The following is a 16,948-nucleotide window of genomic DNA, read 5'->3' as shown; positions in this document are numbered from 1 at the left end:
TCATCTAAATGCACTCTAGCAAACTTCAGACGGGCCTGGACATGTACTGGCTTAAGCAGGGGGACACGTCTGGCACTGCAGGATTTGAGTCCCTGGTGGCGTAGTGTGTTACTGATGGTAGGCTTTGTTACTTTGGTCCCAGCTCTCTGCAGGTCATTCACTAGGTCCCCCGTGTGGTTCTGGGATTTTTTCTCACCGTTCTTGTGATCATTTTGACTCCACGGGGTGAGATCTTGCGTGGAGCCCCAGATCGAGGGAGATTATCAGTGGTCTTGTATGTCTTCCATTTCCTAATAATTGCTCCCACAGTTGATTTCTTCAAACCAAGCTGCTTACCTATTGCAGATTCAGTCTTCCCAGCCTGGTGCAGGTCTACAATTTTGTTTCTGGTGTCCTTTGACAGCTCTTTGGTCTTGGCCATAGTGGAGTTTGGAGTGTGACTGTTTGAGGTTGTGGACAGGTGTCTTTTATACTGATAACAAGTTCAAACAGGTGCCATTAATACAGGTAACATGTGGAGGACAGAGGAGCCTCTTAAAGAAGAAGTTACAGGTCTGTGAGAGCCAGAAATCTTGCTTGTTTGTAGGTGACCAAATACTTATTTTCCACCATCATTTGCAAATAAATTCATAAAAAATCCTACAATGTGATTTTCTGGATTTTTTTCCTCAATTTGTCTGTCATAGTTGACGTGTACCTATGATGAAAATTACAGGCCTCTCTCATCTTTTTAAGTGGGAGAACTTGCACAATTGGTGGCTGACTAAATACTTTTTCCCCCCACTGTAAGACCACTGATAATCTCCCTCGATCTGGGGCTCCACGCAAGATCTCACCCCGTGGGGTCAAAATGATCACAAGAACGGTGAGCATAAATCCCAGAACCACACGGGGGGACCTAGTGAATGACCTGCAGAGAGCTGGGACCAAAGTAACAAAGCCTACCCTCAGTAACACACTACGCCGCCAGGGACTCAAATCCTGCAGTGCCAGACGTGTCCCCCTGCTTAAGCCAGTACATGTCCAGGCCCGTCTTAAGTTTGCTAGAGTGCATTTGGATGATCCAGAAGAGGATTGGGAGAATGTCATATGATCAGATGAAACCAAAATAGAACTTTTTGGTAAAAACTCAACTCGTCGTGTTTGGAGGACAAAGAATGCTGAGTTGCATCCAAAGAACACCATACCTACTGTGAAGCATGGGGGTGGAAACATCATGCTTTGGGGCTGTTTTTCTGCAAAGGGACCAGGACGACTGATCCGTGTAAAGGAAAGAATGAATGGGGCCATGTATCGTGAGATTTTGAGTGAAAACCTCCTTCCATCAGCAAGGGCATTGAAGATGAAACGTGGCTGGGTCTTTCAGCATGACAATGATCCCAAACACACCGCCCGGGCAATGAAGGAGTGGCTTCGTAAGAAGCATTTCAAGGTCCTGGAGTGGCCTAGCCAGTCTCCAGATCTCAACCCCATAGAAAATCTTTGGAGGGAGTTGAAAGTCTGTGTTGCCCAGCGACAGCCCATAAACATCACTGCTCTAGAGGAGATCTGCATGGAGGAATGGGCCAAAATACCAGCAACAGTGTGTGAAAACCTTGTGAAGACTTACAGAAAACGTTTGACCTGTGTCATTGCCAACAAAGGGTATATAAAAGTAAAAGTATTGAGAAACTTTTGTTATTGACCAAATACTTATTTTCCACCATAATTTGCAAAAAAATTCATAAAAAATCCTACAATGTGATTTTCTGGATTTTTTTTCCTCATTTTGTCTGTCATAGTTGACGCGTACCTATGATGAAAATTACAGGCCTCTCTCATCTTTTTAAGTGGGAGAACTTGCACAATTGGTGGCTGACTAAATACTTTTTTCCCCCACTGTATTCTAAGTCAGACCCGCCGAGATTAGTGATTCTAGTCGGGCGGGTGTAAGCAGCGTTCTATTGAAGAGCATGCATTTAGTTTTACTAGCGTTTAAGAGCAGTTGGAGGCCAAGGAAGGAGTGTGGTATGGCATTGAAGCTCGTTTGGAGGTTTGTTAACACAGTGTCCAATGAAGGGCCAGATGTATACAAAATGGTGTCGTCTGCGTAGAGGTGGATCTGAGAGTCACCAGCAGCAAGAGCGACATCATTGATATACACAGAGAATAGAGTCGGCCCGAGAATTGAACCCTGTGGCACCCCCATAGAGACTGCCAGAGGTCCAGACAACAGGCCCTCCGATTTGACACATTGAACTCTATCTGAGAAGTAGTTGGTGAACCAGGCGAGGCAGTCATTTGAGAAACCAAGGCTATTTAGTCAAGCCAGTAGGTTTTAGTCAAAAGCCTTGGCCAGGTCAATGAAGACGGCTGCACAGTACTGTCTTTTATAGATCGCGGTTATTATATCGTTTAGGACCTTGAGCGTGGCTGAGGTACACCCATGACCAGCTCGGAAACCAGATTGCATAGCGGAGAAGGTACGGTGGGATTCAAAATGGTCGGTGATCTGTTTGTTAACTTGGCTTTCAAATACTTTCGAAAGGCAGGGCAGGATGGATATAGGTCTGTAACAATGTTGTTGATCCATCCTCAGTTTTCTCCCATAACAGCCATTGAACTCTGTAGCTGTTTTAAAATCACCAAAAGCATCATGGTGACATCTCTAAGCAGTTTCCTTCCTGTCCTGCAGCTCAGTTCAGAAGGATGACTGTATCTTTGATGTGTCTGGGTGGTTTAATACATAATCCACAGCATAATTATTAACTTGACCATGGTTAAAGATATATTCAATGTCTGATTTGTTATTTATACCCATCTACCAATCACTGCCCTTCTTTATGAGGCTTTAGAAAAGCTCCCTGGTCTTTGTAGTTGAATCTGTGCTTGAAATTCAATACTTGACAGAGGGACCTTACAGATGTTGTATGTATGGCGGACAGAGCAAGGGTTAGTCATTCAAAAACCATGTCAACCTCTATTAACGTATGTGATTTGTTAATCCAAAATGTACATTTAGGCCTAAACAAAGGGGGTTGAATACTTATGCAACGACTATATTTTAGTAAATGTTTTATTAATTTGTTAACATTTTCTTATTACTTTGACATTATGGAGTATTTTGTGTGGGTCAATGACAAAAAACAATTACATCTATTTCAATCCCACTTTGTAACGCAACAAAATGTGAAAAAGGTTCAAGGGGCACTGTATATGGCCCTGCCCTGGCCTGGCCCTAGCTGTGGTTGGTTGGTTTGACTGTAGGGCTAGGGGCTTGGCCTGTTGATGAGTACTGTACAGTATGTAGTGAGGCCCTGTTATGTTCATCATGTGTTCTTTCAGCAGCAGAGCAGAGGCAACAAGCTGAGACACGACCAGATACCTCCTGTTCTGTTCTCACAAACACACACATTGTACATACACACACATACAAACATGTGTGATTACAGTAGAACACACATGTAGTACGCAAACACACAAACGTTCAAACAGTTACGAAGCCCAGAGGGTCAATCTCAAAAAATCCAGGCACAATGCCAAAAGGTTTTTTGTCATTTAGCAGACGCTCTTATCCGGAGCGACTTACAGGAGCAATTAGGTTTAAGTGCCTTGCTCAAGGGCACATCGGCAGATTTTTCACCTAGTCGGCTCGAGGATTCCAACCAGCAACCTTTTGGTTACTGGCCCAACGCACTTAACCGCTAGGCTACCTGCCGCCCAAAAATGGAATTCATGCCAATGACGTAGAGAGAGAAAGATATTCTCCCTGTTGTGAAAGCAGACAGACTGACAGATAGGTGGACAGACAGACGTACTCTGTGATCACAGACACACGCTAGCGCCAGACATAAAGTCAGCTTTCACCTCATCTCCTGTGAATGGAAAGGCAATCTGAGAGACTGGGTGAGGAGGGGGGGGATTAGTGAAGTCCCGTAAATTATGATTAACTCAAGCACTACTAATACCGTCATCATGTCTGTGGGAAGTGCCAGTATTACCCAACATGAACATAGACACAGACTGGAGACAGAGAGTGAAGAAAAGCCCGTATCCTGATTACACAGGCAGACGGACAGAGGAAATGAAAGGGTTCTATTCTCTAAATACAGGCCAAGTCATAGTCTATGTCCCCCGCTCTTTCTGGTCAATCTTTCTGGTAAGCTTCTTGTTTGTTTTTACGAACAGTTAGTTTCCAGTAAATTCCAGTAGGATCAATCAGGAGGAGTATGTTTGTGTCTTAAACGGAAGTGGGAGCGATTGGGTCTGCAGGTCACATGGAGGGGTAGGGAGAGGAAGAGGAGGAGGAGTGTGTGGTGGTGGAGGTGCTTACCTATAAAGGGAATGGAGGCCATTGCGTCATCCTCTACAGACAGAGGGGCCAGGTTGCCATTGGTACGGCGCGGGGCACCCTCTCCTGAGGGGCGAGGGGCAGGGACAGCGTCGTGGGGGTCAGGGGGGAACACAGGGGGTTCCGTTCCATCTACAGGCAGGGTGTAGTGGGGGTGGCGCATGGCGTGGGCGCTCCTTCGCCCCGTGGGGGGTTTCTGTCTCAGTTTGACCTCCTGGGTCTGAGCCTCCACCTCCACCTGCCCTTCCACTGCCCCCCTCTCATGGTTGGTGGGGCGGTAGGCCCTGTCAAGGGGCTCGGGGGTGGTGGAGGCCAGGGGGGATGGAACTGGGGGGATAACACCCTCTGGGGGGGTGGTTTTGGGGGTGGGGGCCCAGCTGAGGTGGGGGCCAAGGTAGGAGGGGTCCCTGAAGGAGGGTTGCTGCATGATGCGGCCTGTCTTGCGGTAGAAGGAGGGGCTGTAGCTGCGGTAACCTACTGGCTGGTCGTCCAGGCTCTGTCCGGTAGGCAGACGTCTGCTCTGGGGGGCTGGCTGTTGGGGCTGGGGCTGTGTGTGGGACTGTGAGTGGGGTTGGGGTTGGGAGTGGCTTTTTGTGGTGCGGCTGTGCTTGTCGGCCCATAGAGGGGGTCGGTGCGACACCATACTGGTTCCCCTTCCTCTGGTAGGCCTCAGTCCTGGGAGCTTGCTGTGGGGCCTGCTGCAGCCAGGCGGGCCTCTCAAAACGGGCGACTCCAGCATCTCCAGTGAGTGGCCATAGCGGTCGTACTGTACCAGCAGGTTCTCTGACCGGGCTCTGCTGCCATAGGAGGAGGGGTGACTCCGGTCCCGGGCCCCCTCCCAGTCTCCGTAGGTCCAAGAGGGGTCCCCGTGGGGGCCGGGGCCCGACTGCTGCAGTAGCATCAGGGTGTCCTGGGAGGCGCTGTGGGGCCAGCCACTCGGACCCCGGCGGTGGCGCCCGGGGCCTGTCTCACACAGCCTGTCCTGAGAGTAGCTGCGGTGGCGTTGGTGCATGCTGCCACTACGGCCCTGGCGCTGCTCAGCAGCTTGGCTGTAGTACCACTCAGACAGGGCCTGTTGGCAGTGCTGGCTGCGGCTGGGGCTGGGCTGGGGAGGGCTGGCCCAGGCCTGGCTGACCTTCCGTGGCTGAGAGGAGGCGGTGGTGGCGGTGGCAGCATTGTGGTTGACGTAGTGGACATGCAGAGGGCTGCTGAGGGGCCCTCCTGAGGAGGAAGATGAGGAGTAAGAGCGACCCCTGGTCTGTCCCGTAGGCTGCTGCCCGGTCACACCGTACTGGATCTCCTCTGTCCTGTGGGGGGGGCTACTGTGGCCCATGCCCCCCGGCTCTCCGCCCCGCCCCTCCTGCCAGCTGGCCGGGCTGCCAACGGCGGAGCGGTTGTCCAGGGGGACGAAGGGCTGGAGGAGCCTGCCCAGCGGCTCCAGTTGTCCAGCTGGTTCTGGCCCATGGGGGCCGGGGCACCGGCGGGAGGCTGGGACTTGGCGCGGGGAGCGTAGCAGAGGGGCGGGGGTACCGGAAGGTTCCGGGCTCCCCCTGTGTAAGGCTCGTTGCCCCTCAGGTAGGCATCCTGGGAGTATGCCTGTAGGGGGAAGACATAGAGGGAGAGAGGTGAGACACAAACAGGAGGAGTTCAGGTGACGAACAGAGGTCAGAGGTCAGAGGGGAGGAAGGAGCAGGATCAGTAGATGGACTCTGTCAATGATTCAATAGCATTGCTTTGACAGTCACAGGTTTGACCGGCACAGTATTCCACTAAAGCTCCTTGTTAACTATTATGTTATACAGCAAGCAACGTTCATCCTCCTACCACCTCAGTCTGCTCAGCCACAGTGACTCTTTAGGCCCCAACTCAGCCTCCAACACAAACACAGCTAGCTACCTAGTTAGTTACAGGCTCCAGCACACGCCTTGAGCAAGAGCCACAACACAGCAACCATCTGCAGCCGCACAGACCCACAGCAATGTTCCAAATACACCACAACAACAAAGCACTGACTTAGAGCAGAATCTGTATCTATCAAAACAAGCACAGAATCCCACTGCTATAGCTCGCTTGATCCAATATACACCCACAACAACAACACACATCTAAAGCATCGTTCAGCGTTCAGCCCCTGAAGCTACAGCCACAACACTGAACAAGAAACAACAAAGCTACAGACTTCAAACATCTTTGCCCCCAAATATTGTCTATCAAAAGGCAACACTTAAAGATAAAGTGTTCAGTGGTGTTCAGGCTTTACCTCCGAGAGCAGGGCAGTCTGGCAGTGTCTCTCAGACTCAATACTGGCTTGAAGTCACTCACAGAGGAAGAGGAGAGGGGGAAGACTCCTCAATGCTCTAGTCTGTTTGCTTCCCACAGACACTACCACTCCCGTTGCTACGATTTACCACTCTCTCCTCTCTCTCTCTCTCTCGTTATGTCTCGCCGTGTTCTTTTCACTCCTTTTTTGTCTCTCTCGCTGTTCTTTTTAAGCTATCTGTCGAACTTTCTTCTTGTTTTCTACTTGCTTCGTTCAGTATGCTGTCCTCAGACAAGCCCTTCCAAACTCCCTCTCCTCTTCCCTCTCTCTCTCCCTCACTCTACCCTGTGGGAGGGTGGAAGGGGGCGTAGCTAGTGCTGGTGATGTCACCATTGGAATGCAACTGATGCACGTGCTGCAGTGAGGGGCGGAGTGAGAGGAGAGAAGGGTGGAGGGGTGGGGTAGTGGTAGTGGAGTTGAAGGATGGCAGTATTCGGGAAGGGGAATCAGACAGGGTGCTTGGTGGGTAGGGGGTTGTGTGTGAGAGAGAAGCCCAGGTTGGGCGCCCAGGTCTGGGAGGTTGTGTCAGTGTTGTGCCCCTGGGTTGCTCCTCCTGGTCCAGAGGAGAGGCGGTGACATGCTCTGCTCTGCATGTCTGGTCATGTGAGTAAGTGCTGGAGCAATTTATGGACAGAGTCAAAATGTGTGTGGGTGTGTGAGTATGTAGGTAGCTGCTTTTCATGTGACGCGTCTACAGAACTTTGGATAATAGCTTGAATGAATGTGTGTTGTAATCTAACTACAGACTAGAAAGCATCTTAGTCACAGTCAAGCTAGTTTATGAGAGTTTGAGAATTTCAACTCAAAGCAATGGAGGAATGACAAGAATGACTATATCCAAGATGTTATCTCTCTGTAGTATTAGTATTCGTAAATCAATGATTCAGGAGAGAGTATGTATTTCTATTAGGGTGTAGTGTTGCAGAATTGTCATACTCACACTTACCAGCTGCAGCACGTCTTCATCTTTTGGCATTATACAGAGCTCCAACACACTCTCACTGTGGAGGGAACGAGAAGAAAAGAGAGGGGGGACAAGGAAGAGAGGGCAAAGAGAGGGGGAACCGAAGAGAGGGGAGAAAAGGACAGAGGAAGGGAAAAGGGAACACAGATGGAAGGATAGAAAAACAATATAATTCCACATTTTTTCCAAACTCATCATGTTACAGTAAGATAACACTTTCCCCCAGTTGTGACGAAGGGTTTGTTTTGGTTTGGGAATAGTTAATCAGCAACCATGTCACAGGAGACACTGTTGCTGCTGACCCTGGTGACACTACTGCTCTCAGTGGATGTGTTCTGTACACTCACTGCTCCAGGCTATTCTCTTTAGGAGGAATTACTCACACAGTCAAGGAAGACTTACACAACTGAACATGTTATGTTCCACATTCCAGAATGATGCTATACATACATAAAACATGCATTGTAAAACAGACACATCTCATACATAAACAACACCCATACATACAGCACCAGTTAAAATTTTAGGACACCTACTCATTCCAGGGTTTTTCTTTATTTTTTACTATTTTCTACATTGTAGAATAATAGTGAAGACATCAAAACTATGAAATAACACATATGGAATCATGTAGTAACCAAAAACATGTTCAACAAATCAAAATATACTTTCAATTTTCGATTCTTCAAAGTAGCCACCCTTTGCCATGATGACAGCTTTGCACACTCTTGGCATTCTCTCAACCAGCTTCATGAGTTAGTCACCTGGAATGCATTTCAATTAACAGGTGTGCCTTGTTAAAAGTTAATTTGTGGAATTTCTTTTCTTCTTAATGCGTTTGAGCCAATGAGTCGTGTTGTGACAAGGTAGGGGTGGTATACAGAAGATAGCCCTATTTGGTAAAAGACCAAGTCCATATTATGGCAAGAACAGCTCAAATAAGCAAAGAGAAACAACAGTCCATCATTACTTTAAGACATGAAGGTCAATCAATCCGGAAAATGTCGACTAAAGTTTCTTCAAGTGCAGTCGCAAAACCATCAAGCTCTATGATGAAACTGGCTCTCAACACCCGAGTTACCTCTGCTGCATAGGATAAGTTCATTAGAGTTAACTGCACCTCTACTTCACAGAGTTCAAGTAACAGACACATCTCAACATCAACTGTTCAGAGGAGACTGCGTGAATCAGGCCTTCGTGGTCGAATTGCTACAAAGAAACCAGTACTAAAGGACACCAATAAGAAGAAGAGACCTGCTTGAGCCAAGAAACACGAGCAATGGACACACCTCCAGGCTGTGTAAGGGTGCTGCATCAGATGACCTGGCCTCCACAATCACCCGACCTCAACTCAATTGAAATGGTTTGGGATTAGTTGGACCGCAGAGTGAAGGAAAAACAGCCAATAAGTGCTCAGCATATGTGGGAACTCCTTCAAGACTGTTGGAAAAGCATTCCTCACGAAGCTGGTTGAGAGAATGCCAAGAGTGTACAACGCTATCATCAAGGCAAAGGGTGGCTACTTTGAAGAATCTCAAATTTAAAATATATTTTGATTTGTTGAACACTTTTTTGGTTACTACAATGTTGAAAATAGTATAGAGAAAGAAAAACCATGGAATGAGTAGGTGTGTCCAAACTTTTGACTGGTACTGTACATCCTGTGGGCACACACAGTACAGTGGCTCTTACCTGTTCTGTATGAGGGCGATCACCTGGGAGTAGGTTTTCCCCAGGACACTCTCTCCATTCACCTTCACCAGCCGATCCCCTGCAACACACACCATACATACTTAAATCACAGTAGGACCAAACACAGCACAGATATTCAGTGATACACACACGCACTCTCTCTCAATTACAAAAGAAAAATAGAGCAACCCCTCCACCACCCCCATCACTGACCCCAGTCACACCCACCTCCCCCCCAGACACAGGCCTCCAGCAGAGGGATATCCTGGTGGGTCAGGTCAGGGGAGGGAAGGTCAGGGAGACCCCAGACCCAGACACACACATCCTGCTGGGGGATGGGTGGTTTATGGCTGAGAGGGGGGCTTGATAGGGACTGAGGATTTGTGTATGGAAATATAGAACTATGTGTTTGCAATAGGTGCTGTGAAGTCAGGAAGGACAAGGTGTCGCCTCGGGGTATATTGTGTGTTGACATACCGGATCATAAGCCTGAGGTTTGTGTGTGGCAGGAGAAGGGATGAGTCATTCGTTGTGTGTTAGTGTGTGGATGTGTTTTGGTGGTGCACGTTTGTGTGTGTGTGTTATATATTTGTTAGGAGTACTGATTTAGCTTGGCTGGGCTGCAGGGAGAGGAATGCTACCCAGCTTAGCCTGCAAGACACAACAGGAAAATATCTCTAATTAGCTCTAACTCACACTGCTGGGTATTTGTCAGTCTGTGTAATTCTGTTCTCATCAGTATCATTACTAATTTCCTAAGACAGTAATGCAACTTTAATGTGTGTGTGTTTGCTGAACATGGTCTGGTTAGTACCCTTGTTGAATCATTGGAAGCACCGATTCCCTCTCGCTCTGATCTCATCATCTATGTGTGATCATGTCTGATGCTCTTCAGGTTATTTCCATAAAAATCTGACTGTTCTGCCCACACTCAATCTCCCGTCCCGCTCTTTCTCATTCACACACATATTGTCCTTACCTGTACACAAGCCAGCCTGGTGAGCAGGACCTCTCTCTCTCACATTCTTGACAAATATGGTGTCCATTGGCTCCAACCTACTTCTCCCTACATGGAACATACAGTATGTTACTGTCAGTTCATTCTTCAATTGATTAAATAGAACCTGATAATAACTATTAAATAATCATTGCCTACTGGGCACAGACTGTCAATTCATCGTCTATTCCACGTTGGTTCAACGTAATTTCATTGAAATGACGTGGAAACAACATTGATTCAACCAGTGTGTGCCTAGTGGGAATATACTATATGCATCAATATCATGACATGAACATAAATACTGCCAATAATCCAATTGAGACTCAATAAAAGGACAACTCTATGCACAGGTCCAGGTTCAGTTTCCTCCCCTTTTCTTAACTGTGAGCATTACAAGATAAAGAATCAAACTGTCCTAGGACCAGTGTTTTGGGGCCACCAGCCCATCGGCAGCAGTAGGGAGGCTCGATCCTGCAGGGGGAGCAGTGTAGCTACAGACTAGAGGGGGACCCTGGCTAGAGGGGTGGTGACATCATCGAGAGACCAGAGTCTAGTGGTGATGGTGTTGACTGAGGGAGAGGGGGGGCAACTTACCCTTTCCATTCCCGTTCTCCTCGTCCTGTGAAGACAATGAAAAACAACATCAACACTGATATCCAGGCCCATACAGACAATGTTACCCAGGGAACAAAGCTCCACGACAACCTAAACACCTGTTCACACAACGTCCACCTCTTTCCGTGAAACCAGAATGACACAGGTATTAGGAAGGGTGGAGTTGGGTGAGGAAACAGCCACGACGCCTTAGACTAGTGTACACACACCCGAGTGGCGCAGTGGTCTAAGGCTGTGCCACTAGAGATCCTGGTTCGAGTCCAGGCTCTGGAGTCCCATAGGGCGGCGCACAATTGGCCCAGCATCGTCCGGGTTAGGGTAGGGTTTGGCCGGCAGGGATGTTCTTGTCCCATCACGCACTAGCGACTCCTGTGGCGGGCCGGGCACGCTGACAGTCACCAGGTGTACGTTGTTTCCTCCAACACATTGGTGCGGCTGGATTCCGGGTTAAGCGGGCACTGTGTCAAGAAGCAGTGCGGCTCAGTTGGGTTGTGTTTAGGAGGACGCACGGCTCTCGAACTTTGCCTCTCCTGTGTCGGTACGGGAGTTGCAGCGATGGGACAAGACTGTAACTACCAATTGGATACCACGAAAAAGGGGTTAAAAAAATAATAAAAAAAGACTAGTGTACACTAGTGTATCTACTTGTTGTGTGCACATGTGTGGTTGTTCGTGTGAATGGAAGCTTCCAAACACTCAAAGTGTCCCCTAAGCTCGTGTTTATGCACAGTGTCTGGCATTTGAATCATGTAGATCTTTTTTTACAAGCTGATTAGCATGTGAGGAGTGACTTCACTGGTATCCCAGCCAGGACTCTCAGACAAACAGACCTGTTCTGGTTTATGAGCTCCTAACGTTCAGCACACACACAGCAGAGACACTCAAACAGGTTTGACTGTCTGCAGGTGGTGATGTCATACACAGAGCCAAACACATGTAGTTGTCTGGATCAGACAGACGAGGGCAGCACTGAGCAAACAGTCGTCTATCATGGGTGCTGTTTGATAGGGTGATAGACTGATGCAGGCGCACACACACACACACTGAGCTGAGTGGACAGTTTGGGGTGAGTGAGGGGCAGGGTGGACTGGCTGGCTGGTGCCTGGCTTTAGGCAGAGCTGAGTGGGCTCATTCCTGCCTCCACAGACAATAGTGGGGGTTTATGGCTAGAGAAAGGAGGGCTGCCGCCCCAGAATAGAGCCAGGAGCCAGGGACGCTCCCCAGCTGAGCTGACCACCCCTGTCTGGACACATGCGGGCCTGGGGTGGGGCTGAGGACCGAGAGATGGAGATGCACTATCCTCATCTCCACATCCCTCTCTGATTCTCTCTCTCTCTGTGGATATAGATCAGTCCATTAGGAAGATCATCAGGCATCTGTCCATGATGAAGGGAGTCACACATCATACAGGTAATTGATGGGGCCCTAATGAGGGGCAGTCACCCCTGAGGCCCCTTTCAGATGGGCAGGGACAGAGGGCTGCGTTCTCTGTGCCACTAGCTGCCCCTCACAGCAGCATGTGACCCTGGGGACAGGACAGTGCAGGCAGCAGTGGGCCCATTGTCCGTAGTGATCCTGGTAGAGGGCATTGTACTGCCGGTCCAGGCTGGGGGTGATATGAGAGTGGTACCAGGCAGGCCAGGACAACAGAGCCTATTGACACTGGTTGTGTCCCAAATGGCACCCTATTCCCTTTATAGTGCACTACTTTTGACCAGGGCCCATAGGGCTGTGGTCAAAATTAATACACTATATAGGGAATAGGGTGACATTTTTGGACGCAGCCACTGTGTCCTGTCCTTACTGCAGCTGCTGGGCTGGGGGCTGAAGGGGGCTCATCATAATAGGGACCTTGTTTCGGCTGGCTGAACGCCCCCGTCCCCCCTCCGCCCCTCTATTTCACATCTGCCCCGACACCTCAGAGAACAGAACAAAACAAAACACCCAAAGGATGATGCTTTTTCTGAGGAGATTGCTATCTATGATGCTGAATGGCTGTAGGGTTAAGACATATCATATCTTTCAGTAAAACACTGTTGTTGTCCCTGTACGGTTTCTTACAGCAGTGCCCTCCTTCCAAAAGGTACACTGGCAGTGGTAGCATTGTCTGTCCATAGACAGTAAAACAGACATAACTTAATGGGACTCTCTCTCCTTAATTGGTCATACAGGAGTATGGAGGTTGTGTATCACCTAAGTTGCATCCCCTTCTGTCCTTTGCTTGTTTATCCATCTCTACTCTAATGACAGGGCTCTTCTTATGGCATCCATCTGTCTATGTCCCTAATCTGATTAACTCATACCAGTCTACCCCAACACTTTAATTGGCTACGCTTGTTCAATCCCTGCATTTAATTGTCTATGCTTGGCTTGTCCCCCATTGTGTCCTGATTCTCTTGACCTTACTGCTCCTGTGTTCTGATCGACCTCCGACCTTCTTGCCCTGTGATCTGATTGGTCCCGTCTTACTGCCCCTTAAGGTCCATGTGATATGATTGGGTCAGTCTTAAAGGGTTATATAATCCACCCTAGAAATGAAATGTGACGTGATACTGGTTCTCGTCAATGGAGATGGGGATAACAAACTATCAGTTTCATAACGCTTTTAAAACAATTCCCTGAACACTCCAGATCGCCAAATAAGCCAATAGATGATATGGGCATACTTGTGTAGAACACATCCATCAGTCTATATCGTCACGACAAAGTATATATTTTGTTCAAACGTCCTCAAAGATGAATATCCTTTCTTCCTTCAACTACCATGGCACAAACCTGTCTTTCTCCTCTAGTCTCCCTGTGAGTTGCCATAGCAACTTGACTCACACAGCTTTGAGCTAGAAACGTTATCTCTACCAGGTCGAACATGGTGATGTTGTAACACCTCACGGCACAACGCCTCTCCCCTATTTGACCTAGATAGTTTGTATGTATGTATTGATATGTAGGCTACGTATGCGATTTTTTAAATTGATGTAGTTCTGTCCTTGAGCTGTTCTTGTCTATTAATGTTCTGTATTCTGTGAAGTTTCATGTTTTGTGTGAAGCCCAGGAAGAGTAGCTGATGCTTTCGCAACAGCTAATGGGGATCCTAATAAAATACCAAAATTGATAGTGCAGTTCGTTTCAGGGATTTTACAACTAGCTACTGTAACTACTTCACATGATGATATTGACTTTGGTATTATGGTGTGTAGCAATTTTCTTCTAGCTAGCTACCTAGCTAGCCAGCCAGCCAGCCTTTCTAGAGAGCATTGCATTGTGGGTTTTGTAGTCGACTTGAGCTCTGCAGATTTCTACAAGTATGATTTTTATTGTCTTGTAATTTATTATAAACGTTGAAATGCGATTTGTTCTTCACAACATATGTTGTGCTCACATATTTGCAGAATGTGTGGTTTTGAGTGGATTATTCCTTTAAAGCCCCAGTTGTTGTGTCCAGTGGTGGTACCTTGAGGCTGGTGTGCAGGGCAGACTCTGGTGGGTAGACGATGAAGTGGCGCAGTGTGAAGCCGAAGCCCTGGGAGTTCTTCTGGAGTAGTAGAGTCCGGGGGCCCTGCCAGCCAACGCCAACCCCCTCGCCTCCCGCTCCCGCTGCCATCGCAGGCCGAGGGTTGTCACCGGACGAGGAGAGCCCATCTCTCCACCCCTTTGCCTGTTGAACAGAGAGAGAATGAATACACGTGAGACTCAGGGTCATATCCCTAAAACAATCACTTATGTCACTCCAACGGTCAACACTCCATCAGTACCCAACCAGTTCCTCCTTCCACCAAGTATTCTCAGGAAAAAGTTTCATAACTTTATGGAACTGGAACAAAGGTCAAACGACATCCATGCTATACTTGGAGCCATAACAACAAGAGACAGACCCCAGAGAGACATCACCACCTAATGGGCTGCTGGTTACTTCATTAGTGACTTCCCCTGCAGGCAGGAATAGGAATGTGTCTGTTTCTGTCCTGGGAGACTGGCGGACAATGAGTGTGTGTGTGTATCCATATGTTTTAATGGTAGTGGGTGAGAGGTGAGCACGCAGGCAGTCCCCACATGGCACCCAGCATCACAACAATGTCCCATAAAACACTAGTGGGTCCTGGGGGGTCCGTGTCAGGAAGAGCCCAGGTCTAGACGGAGTGGAGTGGGAGGGGCACCTGGGAGAAACACTCAGGAATGCTCAGGACGGAACTCTAGACAATTAAGGAACGCCTGTAACCAATCAGGATTGACCTTGGTCATGTCATAGTGCACCAGAGTTGTGTGAAAGGGTCAGGGTGATTCGGAGTAGATTTCCACTAATTTTCCTCAAAGAAGGCATCATAGTTCTGGGCCTGGGCAAATACCAAACATGACAGATACACGTGAAAACTAACACCCTGGTGCTGCTGCTACAACCCACATCTGTCACTCAAACACAACCACCTGACCAAACAGGGATGGGAGGGAGGGAGGAGGGAGACACAAACCTTCGTAAACGTAGATGAGCCTGTTTGGTCAAAATACCTATTGACTCTTTTCTATGGAAGCCCAGTTACATAATTGTACCGGTGTCTCTCCACTCCCAGGGTGTGTGTGTGTGTGTGTGTGTGTGTGTGTGTGTGTGTGTGTGTGTGTGTGTGTATCCATATGTTTGAATGCTAATAGGTGAGTGGTGAGCACGGCTGACCCACAGCTGGCAGTAGCCCTTCACACTCGTACCCGTATACGGGTTGAAAATGTCAGATTTGGGCACTGATAAGCGCCTAATTTGGAACGCAGTGGCAGTACCGTCACATGCTATACATGAAGTCAGGGTCTCCGCTTCACAGCGCTTTATGGGTTTTGACTTACAGCCGTTCTGAACTTGAGTACCACATGAAGAAGTTGCCCCCATCTCTCCCGCTAATTGGGCAACTTTTGCAAATGTGTTGTTGTCTGTGTGAGGGAAATGCTGTAAATTAAGAGGACTCGATGTATTTTGAAAGATGAGGCATTGAGGATTATAATAAATACCACTTTGATGTCATACAAGCAAGTCAAACACCTGTGAGTCCAAATGTGCACTTCACATTTCCATAATCATAAAACTCATGTCATTTACAGTGTCAACGTTTATGATCACTATGTTTGATATACAGTTACAAGACGACATGGCGTCATACCCTGGGTTGTTCTGAACAGAATGAGCCTATGTTTGTCTGTTGTGAAGAAGGACCACGCATTTGAATGCATTCGTGACTCCTTTCTATGCGCACCAGAATTACCATCTGCTTCTCTGAATTGCCTTGGGAAAGCCTAAGACTGTAAGATCGTATTTTATAAATGTAGCTAGTCATGTTGGCAATGGAACAAGCTTTCAAATGATGCCCACCTGACCCATATTGCGATTTATGGACCGTTTTGGATTGCGTAAACAACAACGGTAATTGTGTGATTGCGGGGATGCAGGGATGTGTTCCAAACAAAACAACTACAAGTGTACTTGCTCTAGTTTCTCACCAGCACAGCTAGGAGAGCTAAAAAAAAAAAAAGCACCTTATAGTTGAAGACTCTTTGAGTCATAAAGTGCATAAAAAATACTTAAGAACTGTGCACACTGGAGAGTTGTGCGGCCACTTGGAGACACCAGTTGGTCCTCTCACTCAAACCCTTGTAATGTTTTTGTCTTATGTTGCACCTACCCCGCATTTTCCAAGAATGTTCTTATCATTTTACTGAAAGTATCCAGAGTATTATCAGATTTCGTTATCAACAAATGTGACGAAAAAGTACAGTAAATGTAAAATGTACATAAAATCAACAGTGTAATGTTTGGATTCAGTCTTGTGTCAGATGAACTGTCCTCACCTTTAGTCTAATAATTTTCCCATAAACTGTTCCCTTTTAATTGCTACCAATTTCCATATTTCTTCTGTAAAAAAAATATATTTAGCCCTATTCATATAGGTCAGTTCCCACGAGTGTAAAGGGTTAACCCCCAACACAAATCCTATATTTCACTTCCTGTGCCCCCTCCCCCCTCCACACACTCTGACCTCGCAGGGCCAA

The 16,948-nt window shown here is 47.7% G+C and overlaps 1 protein-coding gene across 1 annotated transcript in view; it reads right to left on the bottom strand.

The window, feature by feature from the left end:
• Nucleotides 1–14,576, bottom strand: part of LOC121569501 (rho GTPase-activating protein 23) — a gene marked incomplete at its 5' end in the record, with an annotated part of 38,021 nt that extends 23,445 nt beyond the window's left edge. The window contains 7 exon segments of the mRNA XM_045221253.1: nucleotides 4,313–5,621; nucleotides 5,624–5,926; nucleotides 7,597–7,651; nucleotides 9,307–9,385; nucleotides 10,286–10,372; nucleotides 10,901–10,925; nucleotides 14,337–14,576. Of these exon segments, the coding sequence (XP_045077188.1) occupies nucleotides 4,313–5,621; nucleotides 5,624–5,926; nucleotides 7,597–7,651; nucleotides 9,307–9,385; nucleotides 10,286–10,372; nucleotides 10,901–10,925; nucleotides 14,337–14,576 (2,098 nt within the window).
• Between the last annotated feature and the right edge of the window lie 2,372 nt (nucleotides 14,577–16,948).

This window comes from Coregonus clupeaformis, chromosome 7, assembly GCF_020615455.1.
Source record: "Coregonus clupeaformis isolate EN_2021a chromosome 7, ASM2061545v1, whole genome shotgun sequence".
NCBI classification, from domain to species: Eukaryota; Metazoa; Chordata; class Actinopteri; order Salmoniformes; family Salmonidae; genus Coregonus; species Coregonus clupeaformis.
This window is presented reverse-complemented; position numbering and strand designations above follow the sequence as displayed.